Source organism: Panthera onca, chromosome C2, assembly GCF_046562875.1.
Source record: "Panthera onca isolate mPanOnc1 chromosome C2, mPanOnc1 haplotype 2, whole genome shotgun sequence".
Classification (NCBI taxonomy): domain Eukaryota; kingdom Metazoa; phylum Chordata; class Mammalia; order Carnivora; family Felidae; genus Panthera; species Panthera onca.
Window position 1 is genome coordinate 70695222 of NC_138347.1, and position 22015 is coordinate 70717236.

The following is a 22015-nucleotide window of genomic DNA, read 5'->3' on the forward strand; positions in this document are numbered from 1 at the left end:
ACAGCTCAGGGTGAGTTGTCAGAACCCAAGCAGCAAAAGGAAGGGTCTGTATTATATAGGAAGAGCAGCCTGGAGCAACGTGTCAGAAGCTAAGTGGGTGCGGAAGGTATCAAAGTATGAGTGTGGACCAGAACCACGTACAAGGAGGGCTCCATGTGGTGATGAGGCCCAGGACAAGTTGTCAAAGCACATGCAGGGGAGGGTATGAGCTGCAATGGAGTATAGGAGCCTGGGTAGAGGGAAGAGGGCATCTGCACAGGAAGATGGGGTGACAAATGGTTTTACACATGGGGGGTAGGGGAGGTCTAATCAAGTAAGTAAATATATTAATGATAATGGAAGCCAGGTTTCTCACTGTCTAAGAAGGGAGTTATAGTATATGTGCTGCCGAAGCGAGCACAAGAAGGGAGTTATAAAATACAGAAGGGAAGGGTGCCTGGTTGGGTCAGTGGACGAGCATGCAAGTCAATCTCAGGGTCATGAGTTTGAGCTCCAAGTTGGGTACAGAGATTACAAAATAAATAAAATAAAATAAAATAAAATAAAATAAAATAAAATAAAATAAAAGTAATAAAATACAGAAGGGAGAAAACTGAAATATACTCTGCGGTAATGGACCATAATCAGAGGGTTAGTGTGAACTCAGTTTTATAATACTGACAGGCAAATATAGGAGACAGTTATAGATGGAAGTGGGTATATAAATGTATGTAATTATGTATATACATACATTCCCTAGCTCTGTCCACTGAGAGCCCTGGAAGCAGCCAAACCCCAAGAACAATGAGCAACACATTAGGCACCCAGATCTTGCCTTTTAAATGTCATTTTCCACTAAAATGAACTAGGGTTCCTTAGAGAAATGGCTGACTCCAGGGGTGAGGCAGGAAAAATTCAAGACAGGCCTAAAACATCTTGGGGCAGAAAGCAAGGATGTGTTAAAAAGATTGATGGGGGGGGGGCGCCTGGGTGGCGCAGTCGGTTAAGCGTCCGACTTCAGCCAGGTCATGATCTCGCGGTCCGTGAGTTCGAGCCCCGCGTCAGGCTCTGGGCTGATGGCTCGGAGCCTGGAGCCTGTTTCCGATTCTGTGTCTCCCTCTCTCTCTGCCCCTCCCCCGTTCATGCTCTGTCTCTCTCTGTCCCAAAAATAAATAAAAAAACGTTGAAAAAAAAAAAATTTAAAAAAAAAAAAAAAAAAAAAAAAAAAAAAAAAGATTGATGGGATATAAAAAATGAACACAGAAGTCAGCCTAAAGAGGCTCCAATTGGCCAAATCTTCAACCAAGCATTAAAATAATCATAGTAACAGATTTTAACCCAGTTAATAAAATTCCTAAGCCCATGCTGACACAAATAAATAAATGAATAAATTAAAAGATGTAATGAGAAATGAGATTAACATTACAGTGACAAAACCTGCCAGACATCACCTTAATCAACTTATCAAAGTGAACTATCAGAATGGGGCAAATAAAAATCATGTGCCTCCTGTTAGAGTGCAATGAGGGAGAAGACACAGCATCACTTTTTGCAATATCCCTCCCAAAGTTAGTACCTTAAGTACCATTAGAGTAAAAACCAGATAAATCCAAACCGAGAAACATTCTACAAAATATATGGTAATTTTCAAGTATTATGATCACAAAATTTTAAAGTGAGAAACGAGAGGTGCCTGGGTGGCTCAGTCAGTTGACTGTCTGGCTCTTGGCTTCGGCTCAGGTCATGATCGCATGGTCATGAGAATGAGCCCTATGTTGGTCTCTGCACTGAGCGTGGATCCTGCCTGGGATTCTCTCTCTCCCTCTCTCTCTCTCTCTCTGCCCCTACCTGCCTTCATTCTCTCTCTCTCTCTCTCAAAATAAATAAACAAAAACAAATAAAGTGAAGAACCAAGACAAAAGAAAACTAAAGAGACATGTCAAATAATGCAATATATAATTTTTTCAAATTAACTATTGGAAGACAAGTAGAACAGTAAAGAATATGTGTCAAAGACCAATCCAAAATATATAAAGAATTTAAAAGCTCAATACCCCAAAAATAAATAATCCAATTTAAAAATATGCAGAAGACATGAACAGACATTTCTCCAAAGAAGACATAACAGGTGGCCAACAGACACAGGAAAAGATGTTCATCATCATTTATCATCAGGAAGTGCAAATCAAAACTACAATGAGATACTACCTCACACCTGTCACAATGGCTAAAATCAACAATACAAGAAACAGATATTGGCAAGGATGTAGAGAAAAAGGAACACTCATGCACTCTTGGTGGGAATGCAAACTAGTGCAACCACCATGGAAAATAGTATGGAGATTCCTCAAAAAGTTAAAAATAGAACTAACCTATGACCCAACAATCACACTACTGGAGATTTATCCAAAGAATTAAAAAACACTAACTCAAAGGGATACATGCCACCCCCCCCCCATGTTTACAGCAGCATTATTTACAATAACCAAGATATGGAAAGTGTCCATCAATTGATGAATAAAGAAAGATGTGGTATATACATATACAGCAGAATATTATTCAGCCACAAAAAAGAATGAAAGGTTGCCATTTGTAACATCACGGATGGAGCTAGAAAGTATTATGCTAAATGAAATACGCCAGTCAGAAAAAGAAAAACACCGTATGTTTTCACTCATATGGAATTTAAGAAACAAAACAAACAAAGGGGAACTAAAGACGGAGACACACACAAATCAAGAAACAAACTCTTAATTATAAATGGTTACCAGAAGGGAGGGGCAGAAGAATGGGTTAAATAAATGATGGGGATTAAGAAGAGTCATTATGAGTACTAGGTGATATGCAGAATTGTTTAATCACTATATTGTACAACCGAAACTAATGTAATACTGTATGTGAACTAAATTAAAATAAAAAAAAAATTTTTTTAAGTGTCAAAGATCAAAACTAGTCCAACTTGACCTGACATTTACAAAATAACCCACCCAATAACTTCCAAAATACATTCTTTTCAAGTGAGTATAGACCATTCACTGACTAATCATATATTGAGTGCTAAAAGAGTCTCTCAATGAATTTAAAAGGATTGAAATTATCCACTGCACATTCTCTGACCATGGTAATTAAATGATCAATGACAAAAAAATACCTGGAAAACTTCGAAACATTAGAAGTTAAGCAGAACACTTCTAATTCATGAATCAAAATGAAATCACAAAGGAAGAGAAGTTCATAGCTCAAATGCTTATGTGAAAAATGAAGAAAGGTCTAAAACGGTCATCTAGGCTCCCATTGTAAAAGCTAAGAAAAGGGGCATCTGGGTGGCTCCATCGGGTAAGCATCCGACTTTGGCTCAGGTTATGATCTCACAGTTTGAGAGTTCGAGCCCTGAGTCAGGCTCTGTGTTGACAGCTCAGAGCATGGAGCCTGTTTTGGATTCTGTGTCTCCCTCTCTCTCTCTGCTCCTCCACCACTCACACACTATCTCTTTCTCTCAAAAATAAATTAAAAAATTTAAAAACAAAAAGCTAAGAAAAGAGCAAATTAAGAACAAAGTAAGTAGAAGGAAGGAAATAAGGAAATAATAAAAATGAGTTAAAGCTGAAATTCACAAAGGTAACAATCTATGAAACCAAAACCTGATTCTCTCAAGAGACCAATAAAATTGACCAATAAATCTCTACCCAGACTAATCAAGAAAAGGACAAACTATCACTACCAGGAATGAGAAAGAAAAAAATTATAGATCAGACAATAAAAGAATTTTAAAAATTATGAAAAATTTTGTTCAATTAAACAAGAAATGGACGAATTCCTTAAAAAATACAACTTATCAAAACGGATTTAAGAGGGGCGCCTGGGTGGCGCAGTCGGTTAAGCGTCCGACTTCAGCCAGGTCACGATCTCGCGGTCCGTGAGTTCGAGCCCCGCGTCAGGCTCTGGGCTGATGGCTCGGAGCCTGGAGCCTGTTTCCGATTCTGTGTCTCCCTCTCTCTCTGCCCCTACCCCGTTCATGCTCTGTCTCTCTCTGTCCCAAAAATAAAAAATAAAAAAAAAAAAAACGTTGAAAAAAAAAAAAACGGATTTAAGAAAAAAAATTTAAATCTGGAGAAGCCTTATATATGTTCTAAAATTTGAACACGAAATTTAAAACTTCTCACAAAGAAAACTCAGTCCCAGATTAGCTTCAGTGGTAAAGCCTTTCAAAAAGACATAGAGTAGAAATGAACAAATCTTAAACTCTTTCAAAAAATACAAGAGGAAATACTTCCTAACCCATTTATGAAGCCAGTATACCTAAAACAAAGATATTGCAAGGAAACTAATATTCCTCATAAATGTACACTTAAAAATTGTTTTAAAAACAATTTAAAACCACCTGGGTGGCTCAGCTGGTTAAGCATCCGACTTTGGCTAAGGTCATGATTTTGCGGTTCGTGAGTTCGAGGCCCACATCAGGCTCTGCACTGACAGATCAGAGCCTGAGCCTGCTTCAGAATCTGTGACTCCCTCTCTCTCTGACCCTCCCTAGATTGTACTCTGTCACTCTGTCTCTCAAAAATGAATAAAAAGCTAAAAAAAAATTTTTTTAATTACTTTAAAAGGTTAGTAAACTGAATCCAGAAATGTATAAAAAGGATGACACATCATGACCAAGTGTAGCTTATCCTAGGAATACAAGGTTGGTTTAATACTTGAAAATCAATCAATGCAATTCATCATATGAAGATAGTAAGAAAAAAAATCATTATCACCTAATAAATGCAGAAAAAGCATTTAAGTTACACATTCATTTATATGAAAAAATAATCTCAGCAGGGGTGGCTGGGTAGCTCAGTCAGTTTAACGTCTGACTCTGACTCTGAACCTTTACGTACCTGTAACAGTCACAAAATACACAGCCAAAGTAAAAAGAATCAACCGCATTTGGGGCGCCTGGGTGGCTCAGTCAGTTAAGCCTCTGACTTTGGCTCAGGTTATGATCTCACAGTTTGTGGGCTTGAGCCCTGCATCGGGTTCTGTGCTAAAAGCTCAAGGCCTGGAGCCTGCTTCAGATTCTGTGTCACCCTCTCTCTCTGCCCCACCCCCGCTCACACTCTGGCTCTTTGAAAAATAAATAAACGTTAAAAAATTTTTTTGAAAAAGAAAAAACAAAATCAACCACATTTCTATATACTGGTCATAAACAATTAAACACTGAAATTTTTAAAAATACCATTTACAATTGCATTCAAAACATGAAATATTTAGGGGTAAATATTTCCAATAACTCTACACTTAAAACTATATAACAATGCTAAGATAAATTAAAGAAAACCTAAACAAAGTGATATGCCATGTTCACGGACTAGAAACCACTACTGTTTAGATGCTGATCAAGTCAACATATAGAATCAATATAATCCCAATAAAAACCCAGCTGGTTCTTTTTATAGAAACTGAAAGGTTGATTCTACATTTTATACGAAAATACAAACAACCTAGAATGGTCAAAACAGTCTTACAAGAAGAATAACAAAACTGGGAGACTACACTACCTGATTTCAAGATTTACTACACAAGATTCAACAATCAAGACAGTGTAATACTGATGCAAAAATATAGACACTGGATCAAACAAAATGAAAACACAAGAGAAACAGCTTAACTTCTAGAAAGACACCCCCCCCTCAAAAAATGAAAAAAAGATTCATACAAAAATGTTCACAGCAGTTTTATCCATAAAGGTTGAAAAGTAGAGATAATACAACCATAACAGGGGAAATGAATAACCAAACTTTAGGATAATAAGGCAACAGAGTATTAATAATAGAGTATTAATCAACAATAAAAAGAAATGAACTACTTACTGATCCACTCAACCAACATGGATAAACCAAAAACATTATGCTGAGCAAAAGAAGCCAGACATAAGAGTTATATACGATGCCATTTGCATAAAGTTCTCAAGAGGACTGATTAGGAAGAAACACAAAGAAACCCTCTAAGATGACAGAAATATTCTGTCTGGACTGTAGCTTATACAAGTCTATGCAGTTGTCCAAACTCTGAACTTTAAAATTAGGAGCTGAGAGGGACGCCTGGGTGGCTCAGTCGGTTAAGCGTCCGACTTCAGCTCAGGTCACAATCTCCCGGTCCGTGAGTTCGAGCCCCGCGTCGGGCTCTGGGCTGATGGCCCAGAGCCTGGAGCCTGCTTCCAATTCTGTGTCTCCCTCTCTCTCTGCCCCTCCCCGGTTCATACTCTGTCTCTCTCTCTCTCTGTCTCAAAAATAAATAAACGTTAAAAAAAAAAATTAAAATTAGGAGCTGAGAGCATTCACTTTAAAGTTTTCCTCAATTAAAAAAAATTTTTTTTTCACTCAAAATATATTTGACTGCCTACCATAGCCGAGGTATTGAAAACTTGCAAGAAAAAAAAGTCTATTATCAAAATGAAAAGCAAACAAAGAGAAACCTTTTAAGCTGAGAAATAAAAGCCAGTAGACTGCCAATCAAAGAATGTTACAGGTATATACACAACATGTACAGAAGTAACAGGAAAAAAAAAAAAAATCACAGTGGATCTGGGCAACTAAAGTAATTAAAGTATGAAGCTCACATGGAGCACTCACAGACCACTTTCATAAAACACTCCTTCACAAATTTAAAAGAACAGAAATTATACAATATATGCTCTCAGACCACAAAGGACTTAAACTGAAAATTAATAACAGAAAAAGATGGAAAATACCCAAATACTTAGAGATTAAACAACACACTTCTAAATGATATGTGGATCAAAGAAGGTATCTGAGGAGAAATTAAAAGATATATTGAACTAAAGAAAAATAAAACAATTCATCAAAATTTGTGGGATGCAGTGAAAGCAGTGCTTAGAGGGAAACTCCTATCACTGAATGCATATATTAGAAAAGAAGATCTAAAATCAATCATCTAACCTTCCAACTTAGAAAACTAAACAAGACCAAATCAAACCCAAAATAACAGAAGAAATCATAAAAATTAGAGCAGAAATCAGTGAAATTAAAAACTAGAAATCAACAGAGAAAATAAAAAACTAACTCTTCTAAAATATCAATAAACTTGGTAAGACTCTACTAGGGTCTAGCAGAAAACAAGGAATTGTCCAATAGGTATGAGATTCAGTTTTGCAAGAAAAAACAGCTCTAGAGACCTGCTGAACAATAATGGATATTAAAAGGATAACAAAGGAATACTGTGAGCAACTCTATGCCCACAAATTTCAAAATCTAGATGAAACAGACTAATTCCTTGAAAGGCACAATCTGTAAAAACTCACACAAGAGAAAATAAATAGTCTGAACAGGTCCTACATCTATTAAAGAAACTGAGTAATTAATAACCTTTAAAAACAAACAACCAACCAACCTTCCCAAAAGTACCAGGCTTTATGTACTCAACTGAGTTTTATCCTACATTTATGAAAGAAATTATACCAATTCTCTACAATCTCTTTCAGAAGTTAGAAGCAGAGGGAATAATCCTAGCTCATTCTTTAAGGCCAGGATTACCCTAATATCAAAATCAGAAACAAAGATATTACAAAAAAACTAGCCCAATATAACTCACAAACAGATACAAAAAATCCTCAACAACATATTAGCAAATTGAATCCAACAATGTATAACAAGAATTACACACAACAACCAAGTGGGATATATTAGAGGTATATAAGGGTGGTTCAGCATTCAAAAATCTGTCAATGTAAGCCATCACATGAACAGACTAAAAAAAGGTAAGGCTATTGCAAAGGGCTAGAAAAGTTGGTGGGCACATGTATTAGAATACAACTATAACAATTATTCATTCATTTACACTATGTGCCAATACCTGGGATACGATGGAAAATAAGACAAAATTCACGCTCTCATAGAGCCTACAATCTATTAGACAGACACTGAACAAGTAACCACGAGTCCCTATTGCAGAGACTCAACCTGGACTAAACAGAAGAGGCAGGCTGATAATGATGAACCACTAACTAGATTAAAAAACAGGAAGGGGGGGGCGCCTGGGTGGCGCAGTCGGTTAAGCGTCCGACTTCAGCCAGGTCACGATCTCGCGGTCCGTGAGTTCGAGCCCCGCGTCAGGCTCTGGGCTGATGGCTCGGAGCCTGGAGCCTGTTTCCGATTCTGTGTCTCCCTCTCTCTCTGCCCCTCCCCCGTTCATGCTCTGTCTCTCTCTGTCCCAAAAATAAATAAAAAATGTTAAAAAAAAAAAAAAAAAAAAAAAAAAAAAAAAAAAAAAAAAAAAAAAAAAAAAACAGGAAGGGGGTATGGCTAAAGGGAATATTACAAGCAGGATGCATGAAGGTTCTGAAGCAAAAGAAAAAGTACAGTGTATTAGATATACTGAAAGAAATCCAAGTCTAATATCACAGAAAGGATAGAAGAGGATTACATTATGGTTATGGTTTTGTTGGTCAGTCATCAGGTAAAAAGAAAAACAAGAAGGCAAAAAAATTATGAGTGCCTACAAAAGAATATTTTAGGTGAGAAACAATGACATTTAGGATAAACAGGAAAAACTAAAAGGGTCGATATGCTTTTGAAAAAGGTAATGAAAAAAATACAGACACCAGGAATTGCCAAGTTACAGAACCCGAAGGAAAAACCTTCAGGTATATGATCTTTTTCTAGTTATACTCAAGATTCAATCTTTCTACTCTTTAAGGAAACCAAGAAGTTGAAACAAAATCTTTAAAATTTAAGCACCTAAAATTTAATACACAGTAATCCTGGAAAAGATAAGTTACTAAATGTATACAATACAAAAACCTGATTTTGCCTTTTTCAAATGTGATTTCTGTCAACATTTAGTGTATCCATTTAATAACGCCCAGTTAACTATTAAGACTTTAAACATTTTCTGAAATTTCTTCAATGACTTGAAGCATTACTTAACACAAAATTAATTATGTTTCTAACTATAAGTTACATTAATTTTAAAAAGGAATTACTTACAGGGACATTAAGTGCATACTGTAGTCCTTGAGGAAGTCTTTCATGTGTTTCCATCTGCTCTTCATCATTTTTCACTGTCTCCTCATGGACCATGAGTTCATCATGTGATATCATATCCTGTTGTCTCATTTCGCTTTCTTGTAACACTTCATCTGCAGCAAGGATCTCCTGGTGAGGCATACTCCGATCTTGAAGTACCGACTCCTGCAGTTCCCCAGACACGGTAGACTGGCCAGACACTCCACCCATTACAACCATTGCCCTGGAAGACTGCATTTCGTCTATGCCGCCACATTTAAGAAATAATCCTTCCAGTTTGTCGTCAATGTTCATGCTTAAGTATAACTGCCTAGAAAGACCAAGTTTGGCAACAAAGCATAATAAATTAGTTTTATATGTCTACTTGATCCTTTTTAAATTTCAATTATGAAAGGTACACACTTTATTAGAAAAACTGTATTCATGTAATTCGTATTGTCTCCAATTTTAATAATATCAAGATAAGTTTCCAAAGGCTGGGGGAATAAAATGCAACTTCTCATTTTTGACATAAAGGCAAAAAATCGTAATCTATTTCATTATGAAAAAGGAGTATGACATAAAGGAAATTGGGGGGAAGTATCTGTAACAAAGGAGTCATGTTCTTTAATATATTAAAATGTCAAAAAAATTTTAAAGGTGTATAAAGAAATAAACTGACAAACCACTATCAGGCAAATCATAAAGAAAACTTAGAAAACAGTCACTAAATATACAAAATAATAGTCACTTACAGTAGTAATCAAAGAAATGAAAATTAAAACAGAACTACCATATTTCATCCACCAAACTGGTAGTGACTCTTTAAAAAAATATACGTCCAATGTTGAGGTAGGTTTAAAAAAAAAAAAGACACTCATTATGAACAGTAGGAGAATAAATTAGCTCAATTACTTTCAAAGGCAATTTGGTACTTTCTATCAAAAGCCATAAAAACACACATATTCTTTGAACTGGTAATTATACTTATAGGAACCTATCCCAATGAAACAAAATATATACGTGAAAAATCACTACAGTAATTTACATTAGCAAAAAAATGGAAATACACTATTCAACAAACAAAACTGATTAAAATATATTCATACATATGTCTTAAAACTACAGTGACAGCTATACAACTCAGTAAAAATCCCTGAAGTGAACACTTAAAATGGGTGGATTTTATCATATGTAAATTATATCTCACAGTTTTTCTCAAAAATAGAATCAGAATAATGGCTACCCTTGGGGGTGGGTGGGGGGGGTTGCTGCTGATAACAACAGGCAGGCAATGGGGAGTGTATGGGAGCTAGCAATATTTTTTTCTTGAGTTGAATGCTGGTTGGCAGATATGCTCACTTTGTAAAATTTCAAGTTGTACATCTGCAAAATATGTATGTTTTTGTCAGTTACTACACTTCAATAAAAAGTTAAAATCTGCTGACACTACAAAACAGTAATAAAATTATTCTTGAAAAATATTTGAAAATGTGGGGGAATATCCCAGTATTAAAGGAAATGTATGTGTGTATTTAAAGATACATAAGTTTATGTAAAATGTTAACACCATTAACATTACCACTGGTGGTGAAATTACCAGAAGTTTTTTCCATATTTACATTTATCTCTAATTTGAAAACTTACTATAATAAAATTTTACTTTTTATACATGCTTTTAAATTTGTTAAAATGAAATAAAGGTGATACTTTCCTTACTAATACTTTTTTTTTTTTTTTAACATTTATTTATTTTAGTGAGACAGGGACAAAGCACCAGTGGGAAAAGAGCAGAGAAAGAGGGAGACATAGAAGCTGAAGCAGGCTCCAGGCTCCGAGCTGTCAGCACAAAGCCTGATGCAGGGCTTGAACCCATGAACCACGAGATCATGACCTGAGTGAAAGTCAGATACTTAACCAACTGAGCCACGCAGGTGCCCCACTAATATATTCTTAAATAACACATGATTAAATTTAACAGGTCATGAGACCTAGACACTATCAAATAATTATATTATTTCCTCCATTATTGTAGAAAAGATAGGCAATATTAAATCTGCCCTTCTAACTTTGGTTGCTGTAAATTCAAATTCCACTGTGTTACTCCAAGAACCAACATAATGATCATGAAAGCTAAAGAAACTTCATCTCAAAAAACATGAAAGCACTGGTGCAAAGTTTGTTTTCCAAAACTGATTTCTACTATCAGACTGTGTGAAAATAACATACACGCCCTCTGCAAAGGGACAAGTCCAAAAGTAGTAAATGCATTTAACTATTTGTCTCAGTTTAGTCACCTCTTTCCCAAATCAATCAGGTAGGTACTAGCTACTACCTTGATCATAGCTTTCAAAGGTAAAATAAATGATCAGTTAAATTCAAATGTACTACTGAAATTTAAATGCACTTTCACTTACTAAGGTTATCACTTAGGGAGAAACCTGTACTTAAATGAACAGCTCCAAAAAAAAAGACCTTGTAAACAGCAAAGTAAAAAAAAACACAAAAACATAATTCATACTTGCTAATCCTATCTTCCCTGGTACAAGATATTATCAGTCTAGAATACATAAAACAAAGTACCAAGAATCTGATTTTTACTTTTCAAAATCTTTAAATAGCAAGCTTGAAATCTACAGGACGATTTTAAATAAATCACCAAATAACTATTCTCTTCTAATATTCTATTTAGCACATTTCTTAGAAAATAAACTATCCTACAACTAAATGAAACTTAAGCCTTACAGGGCTAACTAAAATTTGCCTATTCTGGCCATTTCTTTGGAGGTTCTTACCAAATCATTATATTCTTCTAGTCTATTTACTGTTTTCTTAAAGAATGTGGAAAGCCCCTAACTTGAAAGGGAATTTTGATACCCAAAACTAACCTTTATTGCAAGTCATCATTGTTGCTACAGCTACAATATACCCTTGACCCAGGCAAGCTCACTGCTAGGAATATACACAATCCTATAAGGTAATTCATCAAAATTAACCAAAGATACATGTACAAGGATGTTTGCTGCACCCCTTTAGTGGAAAAAGACTGGAAACTAAGCATTCACTGATATAAGATTTCTTAAATTATGATTCAACCCTACAATGGAATACACACCATCATTAAAAGGAATGAGGCTGCTATATGTGCTGGGTGAAAAGTTCTCCACAATACATTAAGTGAAAAAAATCAAGGAGAAGATACACAAAGTGAGCCACTGCTTGTATCATACATCTCAACTAGTAACTGGGCAGAGTAAGCCAGACAGGAAATTAGACAAGGCTCTCAAGCAAAAAAGTTAATTTCACCTTGCATATAGTACAAGAAAAAGGACAAAACGACACTAAGAAAAATGGTAAGGAGGGGCCCCAGGGTGGCTCAGGAGGTTGAGCATCTGACTCTTAGTTTCAGCTCAGGTCATGATCCCACGGTCCTGTACTGACAGGATCCCAAGCTTTGTGATGACAGTGTGGAGTCCACTTGGGATTCTCTCTCTCTGTCCGTCTCCCCTACTCGTGCTGTCTCTCTCTTTAAAAAAAAAGGGGGGGGGGTGCGCCTGGATGGCTCAGTCAGTTAAGCGACTGACTTCAGCTCAGGTCATGATCTCGTGGTTTGAGAGTTCGAGCCCCGCATCAGGCTCTGTGCTGACAGCTCAGAGTCTGGAGCCTGCTTCAGATTCTGTGTCTCCTCTCTCTGCCCTTCCCACGCTCATGCTCTGTCTCTCAATAATAAATAAATGTTAAAAAAAATTTTTTTTTAAATGATAAGGAAAGTACATTTTTTACTGTCCCTGAAGCTCTCTTACATGCACTTATCATCTTTAACTTTCCCCCTTCTAACTCCTGCATGGTCTCAGTCAAAGCTCTCTTGTGCTTCACTGCACATTCAACAACCCAAATACAACAGAAGGTCCCATGCTCAAAAGGTCTCTTCTCTAACTTCTGTATTTCCAGGGAGGATCGGCCAAGTATAAAGAAAGGAAACTGATATAATCAATCCATGTTAAAATGTGAATAGTTATAAATGTCTCTTCCCGCTAAACCATCAAAAAGCCAACTGCTTTTTGACCCAAATATCTACACAATTAATGGAAATTCAGCTGTTAGGAATATTACACAGCTAAGAGGAAGAAAGAAATGATGCTTCCTTTAAATCATGTTGCTTACATAAAAGAGTGCTCTAGAAGAAAAAAAGAAACAATTATTCTGTGTTCCCAGGAGCCTCTGTCCAACTGGGGAAAAAAAGAAGGGCTAGGTAGAGTAACAATAAGCAACCAGCCACCCTGAGTCCCTTGTGATGACACATTATTTTGTAAGGGATGGTGGGCAGCTGACAAAGGGTATAAAACACCAGAGCTATTAAGAGCCAAAACAAGACGGACAATGATGTTCTAGGGCTAATTCAGCTAAAGGTGAAATGGCCACCCAAAACAGATCATTAAAAACTAGAACAGAGCAAAAGAGAGGAAAAAAGGAAGGAGCCAGCCCACCTCAGGCCAATTTCTCCTAAATCTTCCTTTAGCAGATTACTTCAAACTGTATTCTTTTCCCCTTTCCAAGTTTTATTCTTCCCTCATCTCCATCTCTCTGTCAAAAAAGTTGACAGTGTGTACAGCAAAAGGGATATTTAGGGGATCACAATACAGTTTCCTGCTCCATTCAATTATCCCTCTCCCACACACTCCTCGCCATCCTTTCCTATTGAAAAATGTTTGGTTCAGCTGTACAAAAGTAATCCAAATTGTGGCCAATTAGGTAACCCCTAGTCATTGAAGCCTAATGGCAATGCTCTAGTCAAAGAGAACATAAATTATTAGCCATCACTTTCTCCTATCTTCCACAAGAGACAGCTGACTCTCCTTGTCATCACCTTCTAATTTAATGCTTCTAATCAACTGTGTGCAACCAATTAGAAAGCTTTATAGATTCATAAGATGAAATAAGAGTAAATAAGCTTTGAGTCAGGGTTTTCAATAAGGAATTAAACACATGGACTTTTAATACAAGCATTTGCGATAATTACTTCTAGGCTGAGGGGACTGTCTGGGCTTGCTTTCACAAGACAAAGTTAACAGAAGCATAACATATGGACAAGCTGGCCATTACTACTCATTTTTAATCAAGTATGCAAATGCCTACTGTTTTTTTATGCATTAATAAGGAAAATATCTTTCCAAATTTATTAATAGGTTTGGGTCTATATGATAAAGTTCAGAGATTATCATAACTTGCAGAGGAAGGACAACTAATATGTTTAGGATCTACTAGATGTAAGACACTGTGCTGGGCACATTTACATATATTAAATCACCTAACATTTATACTAAGGAACACTCAAGACACTAACAGTATATCCCCATCTAACAGATAAAGACACTGGGGTTTACTCTAAGGCACACAGCTGGAGATAAACTGGGATTTCAAAACAGGCTTAGGTGGTTTAGTGCGCTTTTTGCCACACCATACTAACCTCCCAACTTGAAAGGCTCTGAAGTTGGGAGAAGCCAACTGAGGAAACTTGGATTGCTGTAGCAACCCAAGCAGTGGTGATAGTGTGGTCTCTAAGGTGAGTGAGAAGAGGAGGTCATTGAGTTCACTCAGCTTCAAGATCAAATGGTTAGACAAAGCCAGAGACAAAGAAACCCATGACCAATATGGAATTAAATAATTTCCACTGGCCATTCTTAAGAAGTTTCCTATTCTCTCTCATCCTTCACAAGCATAGTTTTATCTAAACAAAAACTGCTTCACCTCTAATTTAAAAACAAAGTTTACTTCTCTTCTAGGCATATTCTACATTCAGAAACCCCTTCAGAAATATCTTTGTACAACTACAATTTTGCATCTATAAAGCTGAGCTTATAAACTATGCCCCATGACAATTTTTAAGTTGCTACTTAGTTCAAAACATTCTAAGAGGAACAAATGGGTCTTTCTGACTAGTGCTAGCAATGGTAAAAGACACAAAATAAGAGAGATTATAGGCTAAAATCCATCATTTTATACAATAACAAAAAAAACCTTTGACCATTTTCTAACCACAGAAAAATAATCTATAAATATTTAAGTCAAAGTTAACGGGCATTTCTATATACTGCACCCCCCTCAAATAAAGCAGAATCTAAGCATATTCTGCATTCCAAATACTCATCACCAAAGTCTTCTAAAACAATGTAACAAAAAAATAGTGATATTTGAATGTTAAAACAAAATTTTCAGCAACTCATACTGTTTAAGAAACAGCTATAATTTATCTTAAAAAGGAGAGGGGGAGAGAAAAGTTTTAAAAAAAGTCCAAGCAAAACAGAACCCTACCTTCTGCTGGATCTACTTGTTTCATCCATCACACCTCATGCCAATATCAACAATTCAAATATTAATGTTAAAAATACTTATTCTGTTAGGAAACTATGAGTTTTCTACAGGCTTGTATAAGAAAAGGAATATCAAAAATACTTGTTAAAACAAACTTCCCTCTACACTACGAACATTAAACACCTACGTTATTTTTAGTATGTACTACATAGCAACCAAAACTCGTTTCAGAACAAAAAAGTATTAACTATTAAAACCGACATTTTTTAAACATTAGATAAATACTCTCACTTTAATAATACAAACACTATTTGTGAAGCACAGAACTAAGGATGCATTTTCACCTTCAATGCCAAGAACATCTATGATGTCTTATACTATTCCATCATAAACTAAAGTCAACCAGCCGACTATACTATAACAAGTATATAAATTTATCAAAACTAAAGGGTACCAAGGCTAAAAGGTTGACATAAAACATGGTGGAAAACTGATAACTAGTTTCCAACCCTTTAATAACATCTATAATAGAATATATAATATTTGATACTTGTTTCAAAACACGGTATTTACAACAGGACAAAAATCATAAAATACAATGTACGATGAAGTATTTTTCATCTAAAAATAACTAACTGAAGTATATAATATCTTTGAGAAAAAGTTTTTCTGATCTTATCTAAACATTTAGAATAACACACTCTTTAGAATTAGAAGGAACTAGCTAGAGATCATTTAGTTTATTTATATCTAAAGAGATCCTCCTATCCAAGGCCTCCACCGCCTTGTGTTAGTCTAAAATATTAGATAAATCATTTCAACCTAATGATAGTGAAACAAGATGAGGAATTATCTCAAGTCAATTTTAACTTTTAATACCTTATTCCATTTTATGATATCAAGACTAGCAGTGTTTATTCACAAAAAATTTGAGAACTAGTCACAGAACTTGAACTGTCTCAGAATGTGCAGGCCAAGAGTTAATGTCTTGGATAATAAAAATTGTATTTTAATGTTAATCCAAACTAGACAAATGGAAAGTAAATCTGACACAAACCCTTACTGACAATAAACTCCCCCTCCCTGAATCTGTTCTTTTCTTCTTGCCTAATAAGTGAGACAAACTCATTTCCCAGCCTCCCTTACAGCTGACTGTAGTCACGTGACAGTGTTATAGCCATTGGAATATAAGGAGAAATGACATACATAACTCCTCTTAAGGGAAGAAAAATATCCTTTCTTCTTCCTATTGACATGCATAACAGTAACCATCTTGGACAAGAGAGAAGCCACATACTAAGAATAGCAAAGGACGACAAAGACGCCCAGGTCATGATGACTCAGGAACCTCTACAAAATCTCAAGATTGTTTTCATAGAGCAGTGCCTGGGGTGGCTTAGTCGGTTAAGCATCCAACTTTGGCTTAGGTCATGATCTCGTGCTTCATGAGTTCGAGCCCCGCACTGGGCTCTGGGCTGACAGCTCAGAGCCTGGAGCCTGCTTTGGATTCTGTGTCTCCCTTTTTCTCTGCCCCTCCCCCACTCTCACTCTCACTCTCACTCTCAAAAATAAATAATTAGAAAATAAATATATTTCTATCTTTAAAGTCTGTCACAGTGGTCACGTCTATATTTTAACTAGTATCTCTAATATAAATGATTAATGAATTATCTACATGACTGCTTCCTTATATTAGTATAGGCATGTATGTACAAATGTACAATAACTGGGATGTTTTTTCACATTTCAAAAATTATATGCCAAACACCATTAAATTTCATCAATTGGTCTCATTTTACCATGTATGAACACAGAGTTTCCATGGAAATTCTGAAAAATTTAACATGGATATATATGTGTTAATGATAGGCAGGTAAAAAATACACTCTAAGAAAAGGGTTAAAGGAGAAAACATCTTCGCATCTAAATTTCATTTACTATTACATAATAAGCTACACATATTTTTGTGTTAAACAAAACTTAAAATCAAAAATGATATCATTACTTATCAATTTTCTCTTAACACTGTTTTCTCAAGAAAAAATTAAAATCCCAGGTTTCTACCAGATATAAACACCAAAACATAAACTACAATACAAAAACTAACATGAAATTCTATCACCCAAAATGGTTTCATGTTTGAAAAAATTAACTTATTCATGATTATAAAACACAAGTGTTGACATTACCTGAGACTAAGATAAAAATGAAGACTTCAAGGAAGGGAATGCTGTAGAGTTGAAAAAGATATCATGGTTGAGTTTCTACCTTTCGTAAGCTTCAAATACCCTCCACACCACCTTAATCACTTATGCCATCCAAGTCCTACAAAAAAAAAAAAAAAAAAAAAAAAAAATTACTTAGGAAGGGGGAAAAAATACCGTATAAATACAATCTGGAGAAACTGGTATGAATAATGAAGTGATCATTCTTTGTAAATACGAAAACTATGCCTGAATGACCAGAACAATGACTTGCTTTTAAGTCTGAAACCAGGAGAATAAAATAGTGGTAAATAGTAACTGTAAAATAACTTTGGCCTTATAAAGAACAATTTGCTTAAATCTGAATCTACAACTTCAGAGATAAGGGATGTTGAAGGAAATTCAGAGGGTTATAGACCTAAAAAGTTAGAAAAGAGAACGCAAAGAAACCACTTAAAAGATTAAGCAAAGATTAAGAAACCACTTAATAGCACTATTTACTGCTTTGTAAAGTCTATTAAGTGAAGAGGGAAGAAAATACAATACCAGGCTTGATAAATAAGAAAACAGAACTAGTCATGTACAGAATATTTATTCACAACAGAAACAATTATAGTTGTAAAATGCTATAAAATATTTAGATACAGAAACATAATCAGCCAGGTCATCTTTGACAGAAAAAGGTGACAATAAGATGAGAATAATTAATCATAGGAAGACGGTGTACCATATCCAAAAAATACAAATAAAAATGAAGAACATAAGCTGTACACAATAAATCTGCCTGACAGTACTTCTGGGCAGTGTAAAGACTGAAGAGTTTATGGAATTCCCTACCATAGGTCTTTAAAAATATTAGATTCCTATCCATCAATAATAGTTTATATACAGTCCACAGGAGACGAGGTGATATATGAAACATAATATGATTGTATATCAATTTTTACAGTGGTGTAAAAGCAAGAAAAATGGTCTTCCTCATCTAGAACAAAGTAGTATTTCCATCTTTGAACTTCCAAAAAATATAATACTAATTTACTTTTTAAAAATATTTCAATGCTGTATCCGTATTTTTTCAGAAGTTTACTTGTTTATTAACTAATCTCTACACCCAACGTGGGACTCAAATTCATGATCCCAAGATCAAGAGTCGCGTGCTCTTACAAATGAGCCATCCAGGCACACCTGTATCCATATTTTAGTTTAAATTCTGAGCACCTGGGTGGCTCAGTCAGTTAACAATCCAACTCTTCATTTCGGCTCGGGTCATGATCCCAGGGCCTTGGGCTCGAGCACCATCCGTGCTGAGCATGAAGCCTGCCTAGGATTCTCTCTCTCTCCCTCTGCCCCTTCTCCTGTGCTCACACACTTTCTCAAAGATAAAATTAAAAGTTTAAATTCTGATGGGGCTATTCATCCCTTAGTAACCTTCCATCTCAGAAATTTCCTTAATATTCATGCATGTCTATTTTTCCAGATAAACTTTTGTCCAAAATAAAATTTATTTTCTTTCAATTGGATTGTATAATATATAAACGGTAGTGAAATGACAACAGTAACAATAACCTAGGCAGGGGGAAGAGAGAGTCACAATACGGAGTTGCTTCAATATATTATCTACAATGCCCAGTTTTCAACAATAAATTATAAGATTACTAAAGAAATGGAAAGCATGACATTTATATTAACAAACACTACAGTATCTGAGTATCTCCAGACGTTGGTTTAAGCAAACAAATGTTTCAAAACATCTATTATACATATGTTAAAAGATTCCATGCTTTAAACTTCTTTAATTATGAAAATAATCAACAAATAACAGATTCTCAATAAATGTACAGAAATTATGTAAAAGAACCACACAGGAAACTCTGAAGTCGAAGAGTACAGTAATTAAAACAAATATTTCCTAGAAGTGTTCAACAGCAGATTCAAGATGGCAGAAAAAAATTAATGACCTTGAAGACATCTACTGAAATTATCCAATGTGAAGAACAGAGAGAAAAGAAGTTGAAGAAGATTAAACAGAACCTCAGAGACCAATTTATCAACACTTTTGGAGAGGAAAGAACAGAGCGAAACATTTTTAATAAAATATCTAACAAAACTTCCCAGATTTTACTTTAGTAAAAAGAAATAAAATCTATAGGTCTTAGGAATTCAATGAATCTCAGGTAGAATACAAAAAGACCCACACCTAGACACATCATAGTGAAACTGCTGAAAGCAAACACAAAGTGAAAAATAATGCAACCATAACAAGAAAAATCACTCAGCACTGTGCAGGGAATTCAACATGATTAACACCTTTCAATCATAAACAATAGAGGTCAGAAAACAGTGGAATGACATATTCAAAGTGCTGAAAGAAAAAAGGTGTCAACCAAGATGGCAGCAGAATTATCCAATAATGAAGGCAAAATAAAGTGTCTCAGACAAAGAAAGGATGAGAGAATTTTTTACTAGCAAACCTGCCTAACAAGAAATTTTAAAGGAAGTCCATCAAGCTGAAAGGAAAAGACAAAAGATTCAGATACAGAGGAAAAACAGAAGACATCAAAAATGGAAAATATGTAGGTTAATCTAAAGGACTCTATAAATATATTTTCTCATTTCTTCTCTCAGCATCTTTTAATGACATAAGAATATATGAAGCAATGATTATAATATCATATTGCTGGTTTTATAGCATACATAAATGTGAAATATATACAATAACAGTGGCACAATAGAGGAAGGAAAAAAATGGGAGCTATATTGGAGCAAAGTTTCCATATTTTACTGACAATGAGTTAAAGTTAATATTAAGCAGACTGTTAAAATGCATAATGTAAACCCTAAAGCAACCACAAAGAATATATCTTTATATTTATATTTAATAAAGAAAAAAAATCAATGGAGTAATTATATGATACACTAAAAAATACTTGACATAAAAAGAGGCACTAAAGGAGGCACAGAGAACAAAAATAAGAGGCATACATAAAACAAGTGGCAAAATGACAAATGTAAACCCAGCCATGTCCATAATTAAATGTGAATGGTCTAAACAGCCCAATGCGAAGGCCAGAGGGTGTCAGATTGGACCAAAAATGCCTGCAAGATTTAACTATATTCTGTCAACAAGAGACACACTTTACATTCAAGACTGAAAGTTAAAAGATGAGTGGGAAAGGATATTCTATGGAAACAGTAACTGTAAAGTGGATAGTTCTATTAATAACATAAATATATTAGTATTTGCCTTAAGACAAATATTACTGATGACAAAGAAAAGTATTTCATGATGATAAAATATCAATAAATCAGGAAGATATTGTTAACAATTATAAATGTATATGCACCTAAAAAGAGCCCCAAAATAATGAAGCAATAACATTATTGAAAAAACGGAAAATTCAACAATAGTTGGAGATTTCAATTCTCCATTCTATATAATTGATAGAATAACTAGACAGAAAATTAGCAAAGATACAGAAAACCTGACTCATACTAACAACAAACTAGACTTAACTGGCTTATACAAAAAACCTCCATAAACAACAGAATACATGTTGTTTTCAAGCACACAAGGAACATTCTCCAGGTCAGACCAAAAAGTAGGCTACATAACAAGTCTCATAAATTTAAAAGGACGGAACTCATACAAAATACGTTCTCCAATCATAACAGAATTAAATATCCACTAAATTAGAAACTGGAAAATCCATATGTGTTCAGGAATTAAACTTCACACTTCTAAATAATTTAGGAGTCAAAAAAGAAATTAAAAGAACAATTAGAGAATATTTTTAACTGAATGAAAACAAAAACATCAAAATTTATGAGATGCAGCTAAAGTACTTAGAAGGAAATTTATAAATTTAACTAAACCCTAAAGTAAGCAAAGGGAATAATAAAGAGAGCAGAAATTAACGAAATTCAAAACAGAAAAAAACTTGATTCTTTAAGATCAACAAAACTGACAAACTTTTAGGCAGACTAAGAACAAAGAGAAAACACAATTACCAAAAACAGGAATGAAAGAGGGGATGGTAATATTGACCTCACAAAAATTAAGTTATAAGACGGAAATACAAGGTTATATGTAAATAATACCTCAAAAAAATTTTTAAGAATTATAAAGGAAGGAATATTATAAGCAAATTTATGCCAACACATTATACAACTTTGTAACATGAACAAATTCCTAAAATGACACATATTATCAAAACTGACTAAAGAGGAAATAGAAAAATCTGAATGTAACAATTAAACAAACTGAATTAGTATTTCAAAATTTCCCACAAAGTGGAGTGCCTGGGTGGCTCAGTCGGTTAATATCTGACTTCCGCTCAGGTCACAATCTCACGGTTGGTGAGTTCGAGCCCCGCGTCGTGCTCTGTGCTGGCAGCTCAGAGCCTGGAGCCTGCTTCGGATTCTGTGTCTCCCTCTTTATCTGCTCCTCCCTTGTTCACGCTCTTTCTCTCAAAAATAAACATACATTTAAAAAAAATTTTTTTTAATTAAATTTCC

General features: G+C 35.0%; 1 protein-coding gene across 8 annotated transcripts in view; it reads right to left on the reverse strand.

Annotated features, from left to right (window-relative positions):
* The window catches only part of ZNF148 (zinc finger protein 148), a 171453-nt gene that overhangs the window by 66410 nt on the left and 83028 nt on the right, over positions 1 to 22015 (reverse strand). For 7 of the 8 annotated variants that reach the window (XM_078453076.2, XM_078453075.2, XM_060639724.3 and 4 more), the window contains 2 exons: positions 17486 to 17621; positions 8967 to 9315 (listed from right to left, as the gene is read on the reverse strand). In XM_078453076.2, the coding sequence (XP_078309202.1) occupies positions 8967 to 9299 (333 nt within the window). In that variant the 5' untranslated portion in view covers positions 9300 to 9315; positions 17486 to 17621. The remainder of the gene's footprint in view (positions 1 to 8966; positions 9316 to 17485; positions 17622 to 22015) is intronic. The other variant, XM_060639728.3, reaches the window with a different exon arrangement.